Source organism: Colletes gigas, unplaced genomic scaffold (genome assembly GCF_013123115.1).
Source record: "Colletes gigas isolate AHSC1104 unplaced genomic scaffold, ASM1312311v1 Colletes_gigas_Sc00015, whole genome shotgun sequence".
In the NCBI taxonomy this organism is placed as follows: domain Eukaryota; kingdom Metazoa; phylum Arthropoda; class Insecta; order Hymenoptera; family Colletidae; genus Colletes; species Colletes gigas.
The window spans coordinates 380,593-396,452 of NW_025106644.1; the positions used below are offsets into that span (position 1 = coordinate 380,593).

A 15,860-nucleotide genomic window follows, 5' to 3' on the forward strand; every position below is an offset into this window, starting at 1 on the left:
GGGCCTGTTAGTGGACTCCATTAGTAAAGCTTTCTAGCAGGCCCTGGGCTTAGACGATTGAAATATTGGGAAGTCGGTCGAGGATTGAATATACAGGGTGTTCGGCTTCTTGATTTTCGTCTTATTTTGGCCTCTAGAATTCCCCATTAAAATTTTTCCCAGGGATGACCGAACACCCTGTATAACAACCGAGGAGTTGGTCGAGCGCTTGTGAGAGCGCGACCCCTCTGGTGGCGAGCATGGGAAGCGACGCCACAATACCATATTGTGTATCGTCCTTCCACGAGAAGGCACAATGTGTTTCCATCCCCACTTCTGTTGCAGACCGCTGCCTCACAGGTATTGGTCGAAAACGGTGACAAAAATCAGTGACAGCCAATCAGCGGACTGAGACAGGAGTGGGGATGTAAACACGCTGTGCCTTGTTCTCGTGGAAGGACGATACTTTGTTAAACCCTACAACTTCTGTAAGTAACATTTCTTTGCATTGTTTGAAATAATCAAGATATTTAAGCGGATAGAGTCCGTGAGACACAATGTATAAATATGTATATACGTTATTATCATATGTAACAAATTGGTATTCTTGATTTTCGTCTTATTTTGGCCTCTAGAATTCCCCATTAAAATTTTTCCCAGGGATGACCGAACACCCTGTATAGCAACCGAGGAGTTGGTCGAGCGCTTGTGAGAGCGCGACCCCTCTGGTGGCGAGCATGGGAAGCGACGCCACAATACCATATTGTGTATCGTCCTTCCACGAGAAGGCACAATGTGTTTACATCCCCACTTCTGTTGCAGACCGCTGCCTCACAGGTATTGGTCGAAAACAGTGACAAAAATCAGTGACAGCCAATCAACGGACTGAGACAGGAGTGGGGATGTAAACACGCTGTGCCTTGTTCTCGTGGAAGGACGATACTTTGTTAAACCCTACAACTTCTGTAAGTAACATTTCCTTGCATTGTTTGAAATAATCAAGATATTTAAGCGGATAGAGTCCGTGAGACACAATGTATAAATATGTATATACGTTATTATGATATGTAACAAATTGGTATTCTTGATTTTCGTCTTATTTTGGCCTCTAGAATTCCCCATTAAAATTTTTCCCAGGGATGACCGAACACCCTGTATAGCAACCGAGGAGTTGGTCGAGCGCTTGTGAGAGCGCGACCCCTCTGGTGGCGAGCATGGGAGGCGACGCCACAATACCATATTGTGTATCGTCCTTCCACGAGAAGAAGACACAGCGTGTTTACATCCCCACTTCTGTGGCAGACCGCTGCCTCACAGGTATTGGTCGAAAACGGTGACGAAGATCAGTGACAACCAATCAGCGGACTGAGACAGGAGTGGGGATGTAAACACGCTGTGCCTTGTTCTCGTGGAAGGACGATACTTTGTTAAACCCTACAACTTCTATAAGTAACATTTCCTTGCATTGTTTGAAATAATCAAGATATTTAAGCGGATAGAGTCCGTGAGACACAATGTATAAATATGTATATACGTTATTATCATATGTAACAAATTGGTATTCTTGATTTTCGTCTTATTTTGGCCTCTAGAATTCCCCATTAAAATTTTTCCCAGGGATGACCGAACACCCTGTATAGCAACCGAGGAGTTGGTCGAGCGCTTGTGAGAGCGCGACCCCTCTGGTGGCGAGCATGGGAAGCGACGCCACAATACCATATTGTGTATCGTCCTTCCACGAGAAGGCACAATGTGTTTACATCCCCACTTCTGTTGCAGACCGCTGCCTCACAGGTATTGGTCGAAAACAGTGACAAAAATCAGTGACAGCCAATCAGCGGACTGAGACAGGAGTGGGGATGTAAACACGCTGTGCCTTGTTCTCGTGGAAGGACGATACTTTGTTAAACCCTACAACTTCTGTAAGTAACATTTCCTTGCATTGTTTGAAATAATCAAGATATTTAAGCGGATAGAGTCCGTGAGACACAATGTATAAATATGTATATACGTTATTATCATATGTTTTAAATAAGAAATACTTATTACATAAAAAATTTGAAATACCTCGCCACTCAGTATATGATAATATCCTTCTTCGCATTTATCGCAATTGCGACCGATTACATGAGGCTTGCACCTGCAATGACCTGTCAACTGCTCGCAAGGCGCTACTCTGCCATCGTCAAGTTCGATGGTACCCGGTGGATAACATTGACACAACTTGCATCCATCTTCTTTACGATCGGACAGAGCGTCTCCATAGTACCCTAAGAATAAATATTATTATTTATAAAGAAATCTACGTTATTCTTACGTTAGAAAATTTTGAATCAAGCAAAAAGATATAATAAATTTGGATTTAATAACACAACAATATTGAAAGCTGTATTCGCGGTATTGTATCTTTCAACCATGACAATTACCATAAGTTGTGAATACCATTAATCATTTGATCGATGTCAGTTGGATGAAAACCAATTTGCAAATATTTAGAAACTTATGCGTCAATTTATATATTGTGTACCTGCAAGACATTCCTCGCAATGAAAACCAGCTGTGTTGTTCACGCACTTTAGACATTCGCCGCTTTCATGATCGCAGTTTCGAACAGCATTCAAGTCGATGTTATTGTTACAGTCGCAAGATCGACAGTCAACACCTTTCTCAGGATTTCCATAATATCCATCGGAACATGTTTCACATCTAGGTCCTGAAGATAACGATAATAACAGATCACTAATTATTAGTTAAGAGCATTGAATACATATACTAAAACAATGGTTTCCAAATTTTTTAGACCAAATTAAATACTTTAAAAATCCTCGCACTAATTACTTTCCACCACTTGTATATGCCAAATAAAATAAAGAAAATATACTCCTACTAATTATTAATTCAAATGATCAATGCATTTATGCAGTGCGATACACAACTATAGCATCGCCAAAATTTGTTACTGTACTGGATTTTTGAGCTGGAATGCAAGAAAATTAATCGTAGAAGTTTGAAAACTATTAAACTGAATTTATTTATCAGACACTTTACACTTATGTAGTCAATTTTCTTGCATTTATCAGAAGTCCGAAATATTAAAGAAATTGGATGGTGCTATAGTTATGCACCGCATGAATCACATTTTTTAACCCTTTGTATCCCTCCCCCTCCCATAATGTCAGGTCCCCTACTTTGAAAACCACCGTTTTAAACGCTCAGTCATTACCTGTTCTACCCGACGGGCATTCGGAGCAAATTGGGTCTGGTTTATTGCCAAGCAATATGCAAGGTCCATTGTCAGGACAAGGACAGGGGTTACAATCGTTAGGTGTTCCCTTCAATGGGTGACCATAATATCCACGTTTACACAATTCACAATTGCTACCAGCTGTATTATGTTGGCAAATACATTGACCTGAAATAAATTAAATTCAAGGGTGTAAGTAAATGTAAAAATACATTTTGAAAGGATCAATTCTATTTTAAATAATTACCAGTTTCGGCTTCACAAATATCAGCATGGTTATTGCAATTGCAAGGAACACAGAGAGCAAAAGGACCACCGTTTGGTGGGTCGTGGTGGAATCCGGGCGCGCAAGATTCACAAAATTGTCCCACGTAACCGTGGGGACATTGACAATGTTCTATCCAATCAGCGGATTCACCAGCAGCTCCACGATGAGCAGTCTCCAGCTTAACATCGTCCAAGAATCCCCTGCCTGTGAAAGCAAAGCAAAGTGTATTAGATACTTTATTAGCATAAACATACGTTTTAAAGATTGTAATCGATCCTACCTTGATGCGTATAGGTCCCACGAATTTTTATAGCTGTTAGATTTGATAAGATGGACATGAAAGCTCGGGAGGACAGACGTGGTTCCCATCCATAGTTAGGGTGCTCGTGCAGTTTAAAATGATATTCTTGCGGCTGTAACGATTCATGGTCAATTTAGAACTAACGCGCTTCGTTGCTTTGTCGTTTTACTTACTGTTACAGTAGGCAAACGATTATTCTGTCCGAAGATCGGTTGCGTGATTTGTTCACCGTTTCCTCCTTCGAGTATTAGATCACGGGCAGTGGGCGCTGGCCCAACCTCTCCGATTCTTAACGTGAATGACAAATCTTGATTATACGAGGCTCGTTGATCGCCAAGGAATCTATCTGCACATAATTAATTTTTCATTAAAATTTTCTTTCCCATCGTTATAATTTTGATTAAAAATTGCATAAGAGAAGCACGTAAACTTGTTTACTGAATGTTTATATAATTTACCAGGTGCAACGAAATAGACGTTGTCTCGGTCCAGTGCCGTGGCTGATACTGTTTGAGTAAGAGGATCATAATGAAGCGGTATTGAGTTGCCAGCCACAGTAGCTGTCCATCGTTCAGCTGCTCTCACGAACATACTTTCGATTACAAGTTTCGAATATCCGGTTGCTGGTCTGCACACTGAAGAGTGGCCGTAGCAGAAGCATGGCGTACAACCGAACTCATTGTCCAGCGCAAGATTGAAGTATCCTGGTCGACATCTATCATCAGGACAGCGTAAGCGAATTAACTCGAATTACGATAAATTAAGTAGCTAATTTAATGTGTAATTTGTTTTCTTATTTCTACAGTATACCACATTAGAACTACCATTGTTTGAATCTTCATTATTAGAATACGCTACTGTCTGAGCACTTTATTGCCTTTAAAATATTATTGAAATATTCTTCTGTAATGGGGACAATTTACTCTGACCATATCAATTTATTATAATACTTCTTATTTGATCACTTTTATTATTAATATTCAATCGAATTCAATTACATCGGTTAAAATTAAATACACTATTATTCAAATATTCATTTATCGGAACAATCATGCCTACCTATTATTTAGTACAGATAATGGAGATTCTAATAGGCTACTGAAATTTTAATTTAATAATTTGTACTAACACTCGACAACGCTTTCCTTCAACGTTCTCTTTACAGATGCAAGTGCCACTGGCAGGATTACAGTTCTGTGTATTTGACAGGGAGCCAGCTACGTCACATTCACAGGAAGTACAACCGTATGAGCCAAAGTTATAATAATTTGTTGCGCAATGGTCACATTTGTCACCCGTAATACCAGGTTTACATTGGCATTTTCCTTCGCTGTTACATTGTAAGCTTCTAGAACCTGAAATGTTAGTTAATCAGTATTATTCTTCGTCGTTATAATTATCTTTCTCTTGTAATTGATTTATGAACTACTATCAGGCTGTCAACTAACTAATATTGTAAATAAATATTTTCTGATTTAATTACATTGTTTTAGTTATAGTAAGAAATTCCATTTGCATATAAACATTATTCTAACTCTACTGTTTGTATCTCAGTTATTTATACGCACAGAAATATGGAATATTCAGAACTTTTCAAAACGCATAAACAAATCCAACAAAGAACGAAGTTCGAAAACGTTAGAATAACTGTCTTTTCGTAGTAGCATTCTTTTTACTTATATGTTTTACAATAAACCTACAATTTGTTTTACTTTTATTTAGCGAAGTTCGTAATCACAGACTATCGAAATCGTAAGCCTGTAAAACTTACTTCCGTTTCGTTTGCATTATTTTCTTGTGCCACAATATTAAAAGCTGTAAACAAAGATATTGCTTCTGTATGTAATAAGCTACTAGAGGAAACTCTATTGTGTAGCATTACTATAAAACCACTCTAAACTTTTCAATTTTTATGTGGTACTGTTAAAATAATGAAAAGCAAAGCGTACCGTATTTGAAATTGTGTTAAGAAACAATATTCTGCCAAAGAGGGATAAATTGTATCCAATAAAAAAAGGAAAAATTACAGAAGGCTGATTTGTTCTTGTACCATAACTATAAAACCAGAATGACAAGGTATTCTTATTACAGAAATTATACAAATATAGTGTAGGATCTCCCCTATTTTCAAGAATTTCAATTAGTCGATTTTTCATATTTCTTATTTCAATAAGTGTTTTTCTGGAATTGCTCACTGTGTTAAGAATTAAACGTTGAGATCAGGGAGAAAGCTTCTTTGGCCCCCTGTTTTCATTTTACCCATATTGATAGGGATTCATAAAAAAATTCGTCACAACATTGTGAGAACGAATAAATCTACGTGCAATTTCACGTATTTTCACATTACTTTCGTGAAAATCTAAAACTTTGCCTCCTTTTTGCTCACTTAAATAACCTTCATGTGGCATTATTAACCAAATTAATTGGTTCTTGGTTCTATGAATATAATTTGACTGTTTTTAAGGAAATATACAGTGACTGTTACTTAAAATCGTACACCTAGCGGTTCAACCGATATTTTTTCAATAAAACATGAAAATTGTACTAAATTATTGAAACTCATATAAAGGTATATAGTGCAATGTTTCTTCATTTGATACATAACAACAATACAAAGAAACCATTAGTAGAACTCAGTAAATTAAATAAAATTTGAGGTTGCGTACGAAACTTAGCTGTCAGTAAAAATCGTACACTGTTGGTAACATTGGAAATCCGGTGAATCCCCAATTGTTTTTTGTGTAACAATGATTAGCAACGATTGAATCTAGCTGATTTAACAACATTCTGATTGTTATATGCGTTGTTCTGCCAAAAAATCAATAAAAAAGACTTAAAATGCGACAAACTACAGTAGCAAAGCGTGAATTAGTTATTTATCAATATAAAAACAAAAAAGTTATAATGAAATTAGTAAAATTATTAATCGAAGTAAAAAAGCACAGTTCAATGTATAATAAAACGATACAAAGAAGAGGACCGGGTAGTCAATAAATTAAAAGAGAGGTCTGATATGAAACTGAATATCAGGGATGAACGATGGACTGTTAGAAAAATTAAGGATGATCCGAGGATTAGTGCTCCAAAACTAGCGTTGGAAGTTAAAAAATATTTCAATAAGGAAGTAAGTGATTCAACCATTAGAAGAGTATTAAGAAAACAGAAGTATCATTGTAGAGTTGCTCGAAAGAAGCTATTCATAAGTTTGCAAAATAGAAAGAAGAGGTACGAGTTTGCTAAGAAGTATAAAAAGAAACAGTTAACTTTTTGGAAAAATGTAACTTTTACTGACGAATCGACATGTAATATCTTCGATTCGGATGGAAGAATAATTGTATGGAGAAAACCAAATACAGCTATGGATATTAAAAATCTTTCAGTGACACTTCAATTTGCCAGTGGGTCATCAATCTGCCAGCATCTAGTGTTGAAAATCTGGTATTTATTGATAATATAATGGATAAGTGGTCATATTTGAGTATATTAAAAAATAATTTAACATATTGACTGCCATGTCATCCACATATGGATGACACGAATTTTTACCAAGGAGTTAAAAAAATTAATTCTCAAGATTAGATGCAAAAGAAAATAAAGCTAGGTAGGGCCCTTGAATTTTAACGAGTCTGTGAAAATAAATTTCATGACAAATTCTTGGTATGCTAGTTTCCAATTGTCTAAAAACAAAATTTAATTTGAGGGGTTTGGTTTGGTAGTCAACGTGTTATAAGTGCCAAAAAAATTGGAATTTTAAACAATTTTAGCACAATTCTTATGTAGCAAAGAGTTGGTTATTGTATAACTGCCCTAAAGTTCTTCAAACGCCTCCATAATCTCCTGATATTAATGTCATAGAACATATTTGGAACGAATTGGACAAAAAAGTAAGATTACATAATATTATAAACAAGGAAAGCCTTGGAAAAGCTTTGCAAGAAGAATGGTAAAAAATAACACCTGAATTTTGTGAGAGTTTAGTAAAATCAATTCTTCGATGACTGCAATGTGTTCAAAATGCATTTGGTTATCCAACTAAATATTAATATAAACAATTTTTATTATATATTATTCTAAAACTGTATCTTATTTCCTTTGTACGATTTTTACTGACAACTGAGTTTCATTTACAACCTCAATTTTTATTTAATTTACTGAGTACTACTAAAGGTTTTTTTATATTGTTGTTATCTATCAAATAAAGAAACATTAGACTATATGCCTCTAAATGAGTTTCAATAATTTAGTACAATTTTCATGTTTTATTGAAAAAATATTGACTGAATCGCTAGGTGTATGATTTTAAGTTACAGTCACTGTATATTCTTGTTGAAATTTGAAGAAACGAAATATACCATATTTGAGATCACGTTAATAATCTATGTTTCCTTAGAAATAGTTAAATTATATTTATCCTAAAAAAATTAACTACAGAAAACTGATTCGTTAATGTTTCATAACTATAGAACCAAGCACTCGAATATTGTTTTCTGTCGATATTTCGTCAGTTTTGTTTTGTCCAGTGTGTTGAAAATATGATAATATTAATTTGGTTAATAATGCTACGTGGTGAGCAAGAAAATGGCAAAATTTTAGCTTTTCACAAAAATAATGTGAAAGTACTTTTACATTTCTTTCAATGCTTATTTAATCACGTGTTCAATCAGACCAGAATCTAGTACAGAACACTTTGGAGCATTGTTGTTCGATAAATTTATGCTAGTAATAAACAGTATCAAAATATATCCGAACTAAGAAATACAATTACAGAGCGTGGGCGAGATACAAAATACAACACGACAAAATCTAATAAGAAGTATAAAAAATAGACTAATTGAAATTCTTGAAAATAAGGGAGGTCCTACACGTTACTAAATTATTATTATAACTTAATTCAATGAAGTGAACAATTTGTTTAATAAGAATACCCCGTTATTCCGATTTTATAGTTATGATACAAGAATAAATCAGCCTACTATAAATTCTTCCCTTTTCTAGTGAATACAATTTATCCTTCTTTGGCAGAATATCGTCTCTCAACACAATTTCAAATATAGTATACTTTGCTTTTCATTATTTTAACAGCAACATATCAAAATTGAAAATTTTAGAGTGATTCTACAGTTATGACACTTATAAAAAGTTACGACATGAAAATTAAATGTAATGTTGTTATGATACAAGAATAAATCAACCTTCTGTAATTCTTCCTTTTTCTAGTGGATAAAATCTATCCTTCTTTGACAAAATATTATCTCTTAACACAATTTCAACTATGGTACACTTTGCTTTTCATTATTTAAACAGCAACATATAAAAATTGAACATTTTAGAGTGATTTTATAGTCATGACACTTATAAAAAGTTACTAGGTGAAAATTAAGTGTAATGTAGTTATGATACAAGAATAAATCAATCTTCTGTAATTTTTCCTTTTTCTAGTGGATAAAATTTATCCTTCTTTACCAAAATATCGTCTCTTAACACAGTTTCAAATATAGTATACTTTGCTTTTCATTATTTTAACAGCAACATATAAAAATTGAACATTTTAGAGTGGTTTTATAGTCATGACACTTATAAAATGTTACTAGAGGAAAATTAAGTGTAATGTTGTTATGATACAAGAATAAATCAGCCTTCTGTAATTCTTCCTTTTTCTACTGGATACAATTTATCCTTCTTTGTCAAAATATCGTCTCTTAACACAGTTTCAAATATAGTATACTTTGCTTTTCATTATTTTAACAGCAACATATCAAAATTGAAAATTTTAGAGTGATTCTACAGTTATGACACTTATAAAAAGTTACTAGATGAAAATTAAGTGTAATGTAGTTATGATACAAGAATAAATCAATCTTCTGTAATTCTTCCTTTTTCTAGTGGATAAAATCTATCCTTCTTTGACAAAATATTATCTCTTAACACAATTTCAACTATGGTACACTTTGCTTTTCATTATTTAAACAGCAACATATAAAAATTGAACATTTTAGAGTGATTTTATAGTCATGACACTTATAAAAAGTTACTAGAGGAAAATTAAGTGTAATGTTGTTATGATACAAGAATAAATCAGCCTTCTGTAAGTTTTCCTTTATCTAGTGGATAAAATTTATCCTCCTTTGCCAAAATATCGTCTCTTAACACAGTTTCAAATATAGTATACTTTGCTTTTCATTATTTTAACAGCAACATATCAAAATTGAAAATTTTAGAGTGATTTTATAGTCATGACACTTATAAAAAGTTACTAGAGGAAAATTAAGTGTAATGTTGTTATGATACAAGAATAAATCAGCCTTCTGTAAGTTTTCCTTTATCTAGTGGATAAAATTTATCCTTCTTTGCCAAAATATCGTCTCTTAACACAGTTTCAAATATAGTATACTTTGCTTTTCATTATTTTAACAGCAACATATCAAAATTGAAAATTTTAGAGTGATTCTACAGTTATGACACTTATAAAAAGTTACTAGATGAAAATTAAGTGTAATGTAGTTATGATACAAGAATAAATCAATCTTCTGTAATTCTTCCTTTTTCTAGTGGATAAAATCTATCCTTCTTTGACAAAATATTATCTCTTAACACAATTTCAACTATGGTACACTTTGCTTTTCATTATTTAAACAGCAACATATAAAAATTGAACATTTTAGAGTGATTTTATAGTCATGACACTTATAAAAAGTTACTAGGTGAAAATTAAGTGTAATGTAGTTATGATACAAGAATAAATCAATCTTCTGTAATTTTTCCTTTTTCTAGTGGATAAAATTTATCCTTCTTTACCAAAATATCGTCTCTTAACACAGTTTCAAATATAGTATACTTTGCTTTTCATTATTTTAACAGCAACATATAAAAATTGAACATTTTAGAGTGGTTTTATAGTCATGACACTTATAAAATGTTACTAGAGGAAAATTAAGTGTAATGTTGTTATGATACAAGAATAAATCAGCCTTCTGTAATTCTTCCTTTTTCTACTGGATACAATTTATCCTTCTTTGTCAAAATATCGTCTCTTAACACAGTTTCAAATATAGTATACTTTGCTTTTCATTATTTTAACAGCAACATATCAAAATTGAAAATTTTAGAGTGATTTTACAGTTATGACACTTATAAAAAGTTACTAGATGAAAATTAAATGTAATGTTGTTATGATACAAGAATAAATCAACCTTCTGTAATTCTTCCTTTTTCTAGTGGATCAATTTTATCCTTCTTTGTCAAAATATCGTCTCTTAACACAGTTTCAAATATAGTATACTTTGCTTTTCATTATTTTAACAGCAACATATCAAAATTGAAAATTTTAGAGTGATTTTATAGTCATGACACTTATAAAAAGTTACTAGGTGAAAATTAAGTGTAATGTAGTTATGATACAAGAATAAATCAATCTTCTGTAATTCTTCCTTTTTCTACTGGATACAATTTATCCTTCTTTGTCAAAATATCGTCTCTTAACACAGTTTCAAATATAGTATACTTTGCTTTTCATTATTTTAACAGCAACATATCAAAATTGAAAATTTTAGAGTGATTCTACAGTTATGACACTTATAAAAAGTTACTAGAGGGAAATTAAGTGTAATGTTGTTATGATACAAGAATAAATCAGCCTTCTGTAAGTTTTCCTTTATCTAGTGGATAAAATTTATCCTTCTTTGCCAAAATATCGTCTCTTAACACAGTTTCAAATATAGTATACTTTGCTTTTCATTATTTTAACAGCAACATATCAAAATTGAAAATTTTAGAGTGATTTTATAGTCATGACACTTATAAAAAGTTACTAGGTGAAAATTAAGTGTAATGTAGTTATGATACAAGAATAAATCAATCTTCTGTAATTCTTCCTTTTTCTACTGGATACAATTTATCCTTCTTTGTCAAAATATCGTCTCTTAACACAGTTTCAAATATAGTATACTTTGCTTTTCATTATTTTAACAGCAACATATCAAAATTGAAAATTTTAGAGTGATTTTATAGTCATGACACTTATGAAAAGTTACTAGAGTAAAATTAAGTGTACAAATACTGTTTTGTTCGTTCTATAATCGGCACTGTACGTATTGTTCGAGTGTCGTCGCTAATCTCGATTAGAACAAACGTTTGTTTAGATCGTGACCATCTCTTGTAAATTGAAATTCATAATGCGATCACGCGATGATCGTGTCTCTTTGTATACCGATTTCGTTGCAGTTGCAGGTGACGCAGTAGTTGTCTTCTGGCCGCTGGTAAAAGTTCTCCCGGCAACGTTCGCAATTCGCGCCGTCACGATTAGCACGGCAATCCAGGCAATGACCACCGTGGCCAGTGGCCTTATACAGCTCCTTATCGAAGTAGCATCTCTCCGAATACCCATTGCAATTGCAGGCTGAAAAACGACAAAATAACAAACGTCATAAAATCGAAATAAAATGTATAGTAAACGTGACACTTATTAGAAAGTACTCAACCAACGACTCGAATCTTTTTAAAGGTCAATAATAACATTATCTAGATATTTACTGGATCCCGAGTACCACGGAAGAATTCCGTCCCATTGCGATGGTGTTGATATCGTTACGTTCTTCAATAATAAAGTCACGACTAACATCACCTTTAACAACAAACACTCCATCGCAAAATATCTTAAACAAACCGAGAATGTGATTCAGTTCGATTATTCTCACTTGATACATGAATTCATTTCAATGATCAACAGTTTCCCATTGGGTGTAAATTGTTCACGAAACATATGAAACTTCGCGCGATATAATTAGAGAATTCGATACGATGGTAAGAACATTTAATAATGTTCGTGGAAAAAGTTTCCGCCGTCGGTCCCCATTGATCGATCGATAGAGAATCGATCAAAGGTACGGAAACTAAACGAAGTCGAACGATTGAGGTTTATATTTCAAATTGACGGTCGCGGTATCGCGAACGTGTTTTCTGCTCAAATCGATCCCGTGCAAAATATCGTGTAATTGCGTGTATCGATAAACGCGATAAATAAATAATGTTCGCTTGTATCGCGGTATCTTGAGCACTGAGCTCTCGCGGTCTACAGAAAAGCTGCATTGTGTGCCCCTGCATTGCCAACAATCCCCACTTCGGGACAAGCAATGAACGTAAAAGGTAAAGCTGGTTAGGTAATGCCAACGTGATCGTGGACGCAAACTCTCCTCTGCGGCTTGAGAAGGTGATACCCCATAATGACGAAGGAATGTTTTCACCCTCGCATATTTCATACACGTAACGACTAACGATAATAATATGACAGGTATATAAATATATTATTTAGAACTCGACGAACATTTTTTTCAAATTTCATGTTTTGTCGATGGATACTTGTTTAACATAAAACATTCATATACGGGGTGATCTATGCAACTTGTGCACCTCTATAATTTCCAAAATATTTTTTCAAATTTTGTTTTGTCAATGGGTACTTGTTTAACACAAAACATATATGTATATACAGGGTGATCTATGCAACTTGTGCATCTTTATAATTTCCAAAATATTTTTTCAAATTTCATGTTTTGTTAATGGTCACTATTCTTGTTTAACTACAATAATGCAACAGGCCTATAAATAAATTGTTTAGAACTCAACGAACATTTTTTTCAAATTTCATGTTTTGTCGATGGATACTCGTTTAACATAAAACATTCATATACGGGGTGGTCTATGCAACTTGTACACCTCTATAATTTCCAAAGTATTTTTTCAAATTTCATGTTTTGTTAATGGTCACTATTCTTGTTTAACGACAATAATGCAACAGGCCTATAAATAAATTGTTTAGAACTCAACGAACATTTTTTTCAAATTTCATGTTTTGTCGATGGATACTCGTTTAACATAAAACATTCATATACGGGGTGGTCTATGCAACTTGTACACCTCTATAATTTCCAAAGTATTTTTTCAAATTTCATGTTTTGTTAATGGTCACTATTCTTGTTTAACGACAATAATGCAACAGGCCTATAAATAAATTGTTTAGAACTCAACGAACATTTTTTTCAAATTTCATGTTTTGTCGATGGATACTCGTTTAACATAAAACATTCATATACGGGGTGGTCTATGCAACTTGTACACCTCTATAATTTCCAAAGTATTTTTTCAAATTTCATGTTTTGTTAATGGTCACTATTCTTGTTTAACGACAATAATGCAACAGGCCTATAAATAAATTGTTTAGAACTCAACGAACATTTTTTTCAAATTTCATGTTTTGTCGATGGATACTCGTTTAACATAAAACATTCATATACGGGGTGGTCTATGCAACTTGTACACCTCTATAATTTCCAAAGTATTTTTTCAAATTTCATGTTTTGTTAATGGTCACTATTCTTGTTTAACGACAATAATGCAACAGGCCTATAAATAAATTGTTTAGAACTCAACGAACATTTTTTTCAAATTTCATGTTTTGTCGATGGATACTCGTTTAACATAAAACATTCATATACGGGGTGGTCTATGCAACTTGTACACCTCTATAATTTCCAAAGTATTTTTTCAAATTTCATGTTTTGTTAATGGTCACTATTCTTGTTTAACGACAATAATGCAACAGGCCTATAAATAAATTGTTTAGAACTCAACGAACATTTTTTTCAAATTTCATGTTTTGTCGATGGATACTCGTTTAACATAAAACATTCATATACGGGGTGGTCTATGCAACTTGTACACCTCTATAATTTCCAAAGTATTTTTTCAAATTTCATGTTTTGTTAATGGTCACTATTCTTGTTTAACGACAATAATGCAACAGGCCTATAAATAAATTGTTTAGAACTCAACGAACATTTTTTTCAAATTTCATGTTTTGTCGATGGATACTCGTTTAACATAAAACATTCATATACGGGGTGGTCTATGCAACTTGTACACCTCTATAATTTCCAAAGTATTTTTTCAAATTTCATGTTTTGTTAATGGTCACTATTCTTGTTTAACGACAATAATGCAACAGGCCTATAAATAAATTGTTTAGAACTCAACGAACATTTTTTTCAAATTTCATGTTTTGTCGATGGATACTCGTTTAACATAAAACATTCATATACGGGGTGGTCTATGCAACTTGTACACCTCTATAATTTCCAAAATATTTTTTCAAATTTCATGTTTTGTTAATGGTCACTATTCTTGTTTAACGACAATAATGCAACAGGCCTATAAATAAATTGTTTAGAACTCAACGAACATTTTTTTCAAATTTCATGTTTTGTCGATGGATACTCGTTTAACATAAAACATTCATATACGGGGTGGTCTATGCAACTTGTACACCTCTATAATTTCCAAAGTATTTTTTCAAATTTCATGTTTTGTTAATGGTCACTATTCTTGTTTAACTACAATAATGCAACAGGCCTATAAATAAATTGTTTAGAACTCAACGAACATTTTTTTCAAATTTCATGTTTTGTCGATGGATACTCGTTTAACATAAAACATTCATATACGGGGTGGTCTATGCAACTTGTACACCTCTATAATTTCCAAAGTATTTTTTCAAATTTCATGTTTTGTTAATGGTCACTATTCTTGTTTAACGACAATAATGCAACAGGCCTATAAATAAATTGTTTAGAACTCAACGAACATTTTTTTCAAATTTCATGTTTTGTCGATGGATACTCGTTTAACATAAAACATTCATATACGGGGTGGTCTATGCAACTTGTACACCTCTATAATTTCCAAAGTATTTTTTCAAATTTCATGTTTTGTTAATGGTCACTATTCTTGTTTAACGACAATAATGCAACAGGCCTATAAATAAATTGTTTAGAACTCAACGAACATTTTTTTCAAATTTCATGTTTTGTCGATGGATACTCGTTTAACATAAAACATTCATATACGGGGTGGTCTATGCAACTTGTACACCTCTATAATTTCCAAAGTATTTTTTCAAATTTCATGTTTTGTTAATGGTCACTATTCTTGTTTAACTACAATAATGCAACAGGCCTATAAATAAATTGTTTAGAACTCAACGAACATTTTTTTCAAATTTCATGTTTTGTCGATGG

At 33.0% G+C, this 15,860-nt stretch overlaps 1 protein-coding gene across 6 annotated transcripts in view; it reads right to left on the reverse strand.

Moving 5' to 3' along the window:
- LOC122400016 (laminin subunit gamma-1) overlaps positions 1–15,860 on the reverse strand; it is a 50,788-nt gene that overhangs the window by 8,209 nt on the left and 26,719 nt on the right. For 5 of the 6 annotated variants that reach the window (XM_043401186.1, XM_043401184.1, XM_043401185.1 and 2 more), the window contains 9 exons: positions 11,999–12,187; positions 4,922–5,147; positions 4,251–4,507; positions 3,966–4,138; positions 3,772–3,904; positions 3,471–3,695; positions 3,203–3,391; positions 2,507–2,692; positions 2,047–2,249 (listed from right to left, as the gene is read on the reverse strand). In XM_043401186.1, coding sequence (XP_043257121.1) covers positions 2,047–2,249; positions 2,507–2,692; positions 3,203–3,391; positions 3,471–3,695; positions 3,772–3,904; positions 3,966–4,138; positions 4,251–4,507; positions 4,922–5,147; positions 11,999–12,187 — 1,781 coding nt within the window. Of the gene's footprint in view, positions 1–2,046; positions 2,250–2,506; positions 2,693–3,202; positions 3,392–3,470; positions 3,696–3,771; positions 3,905–3,965; positions 4,139–4,250; positions 4,508–4,921; positions 5,148–11,998; positions 12,188–12,321; positions 12,421–15,860 lie in introns of those variants that run through there. The other variant, XM_043401189.1, reaches the window with a different exon arrangement.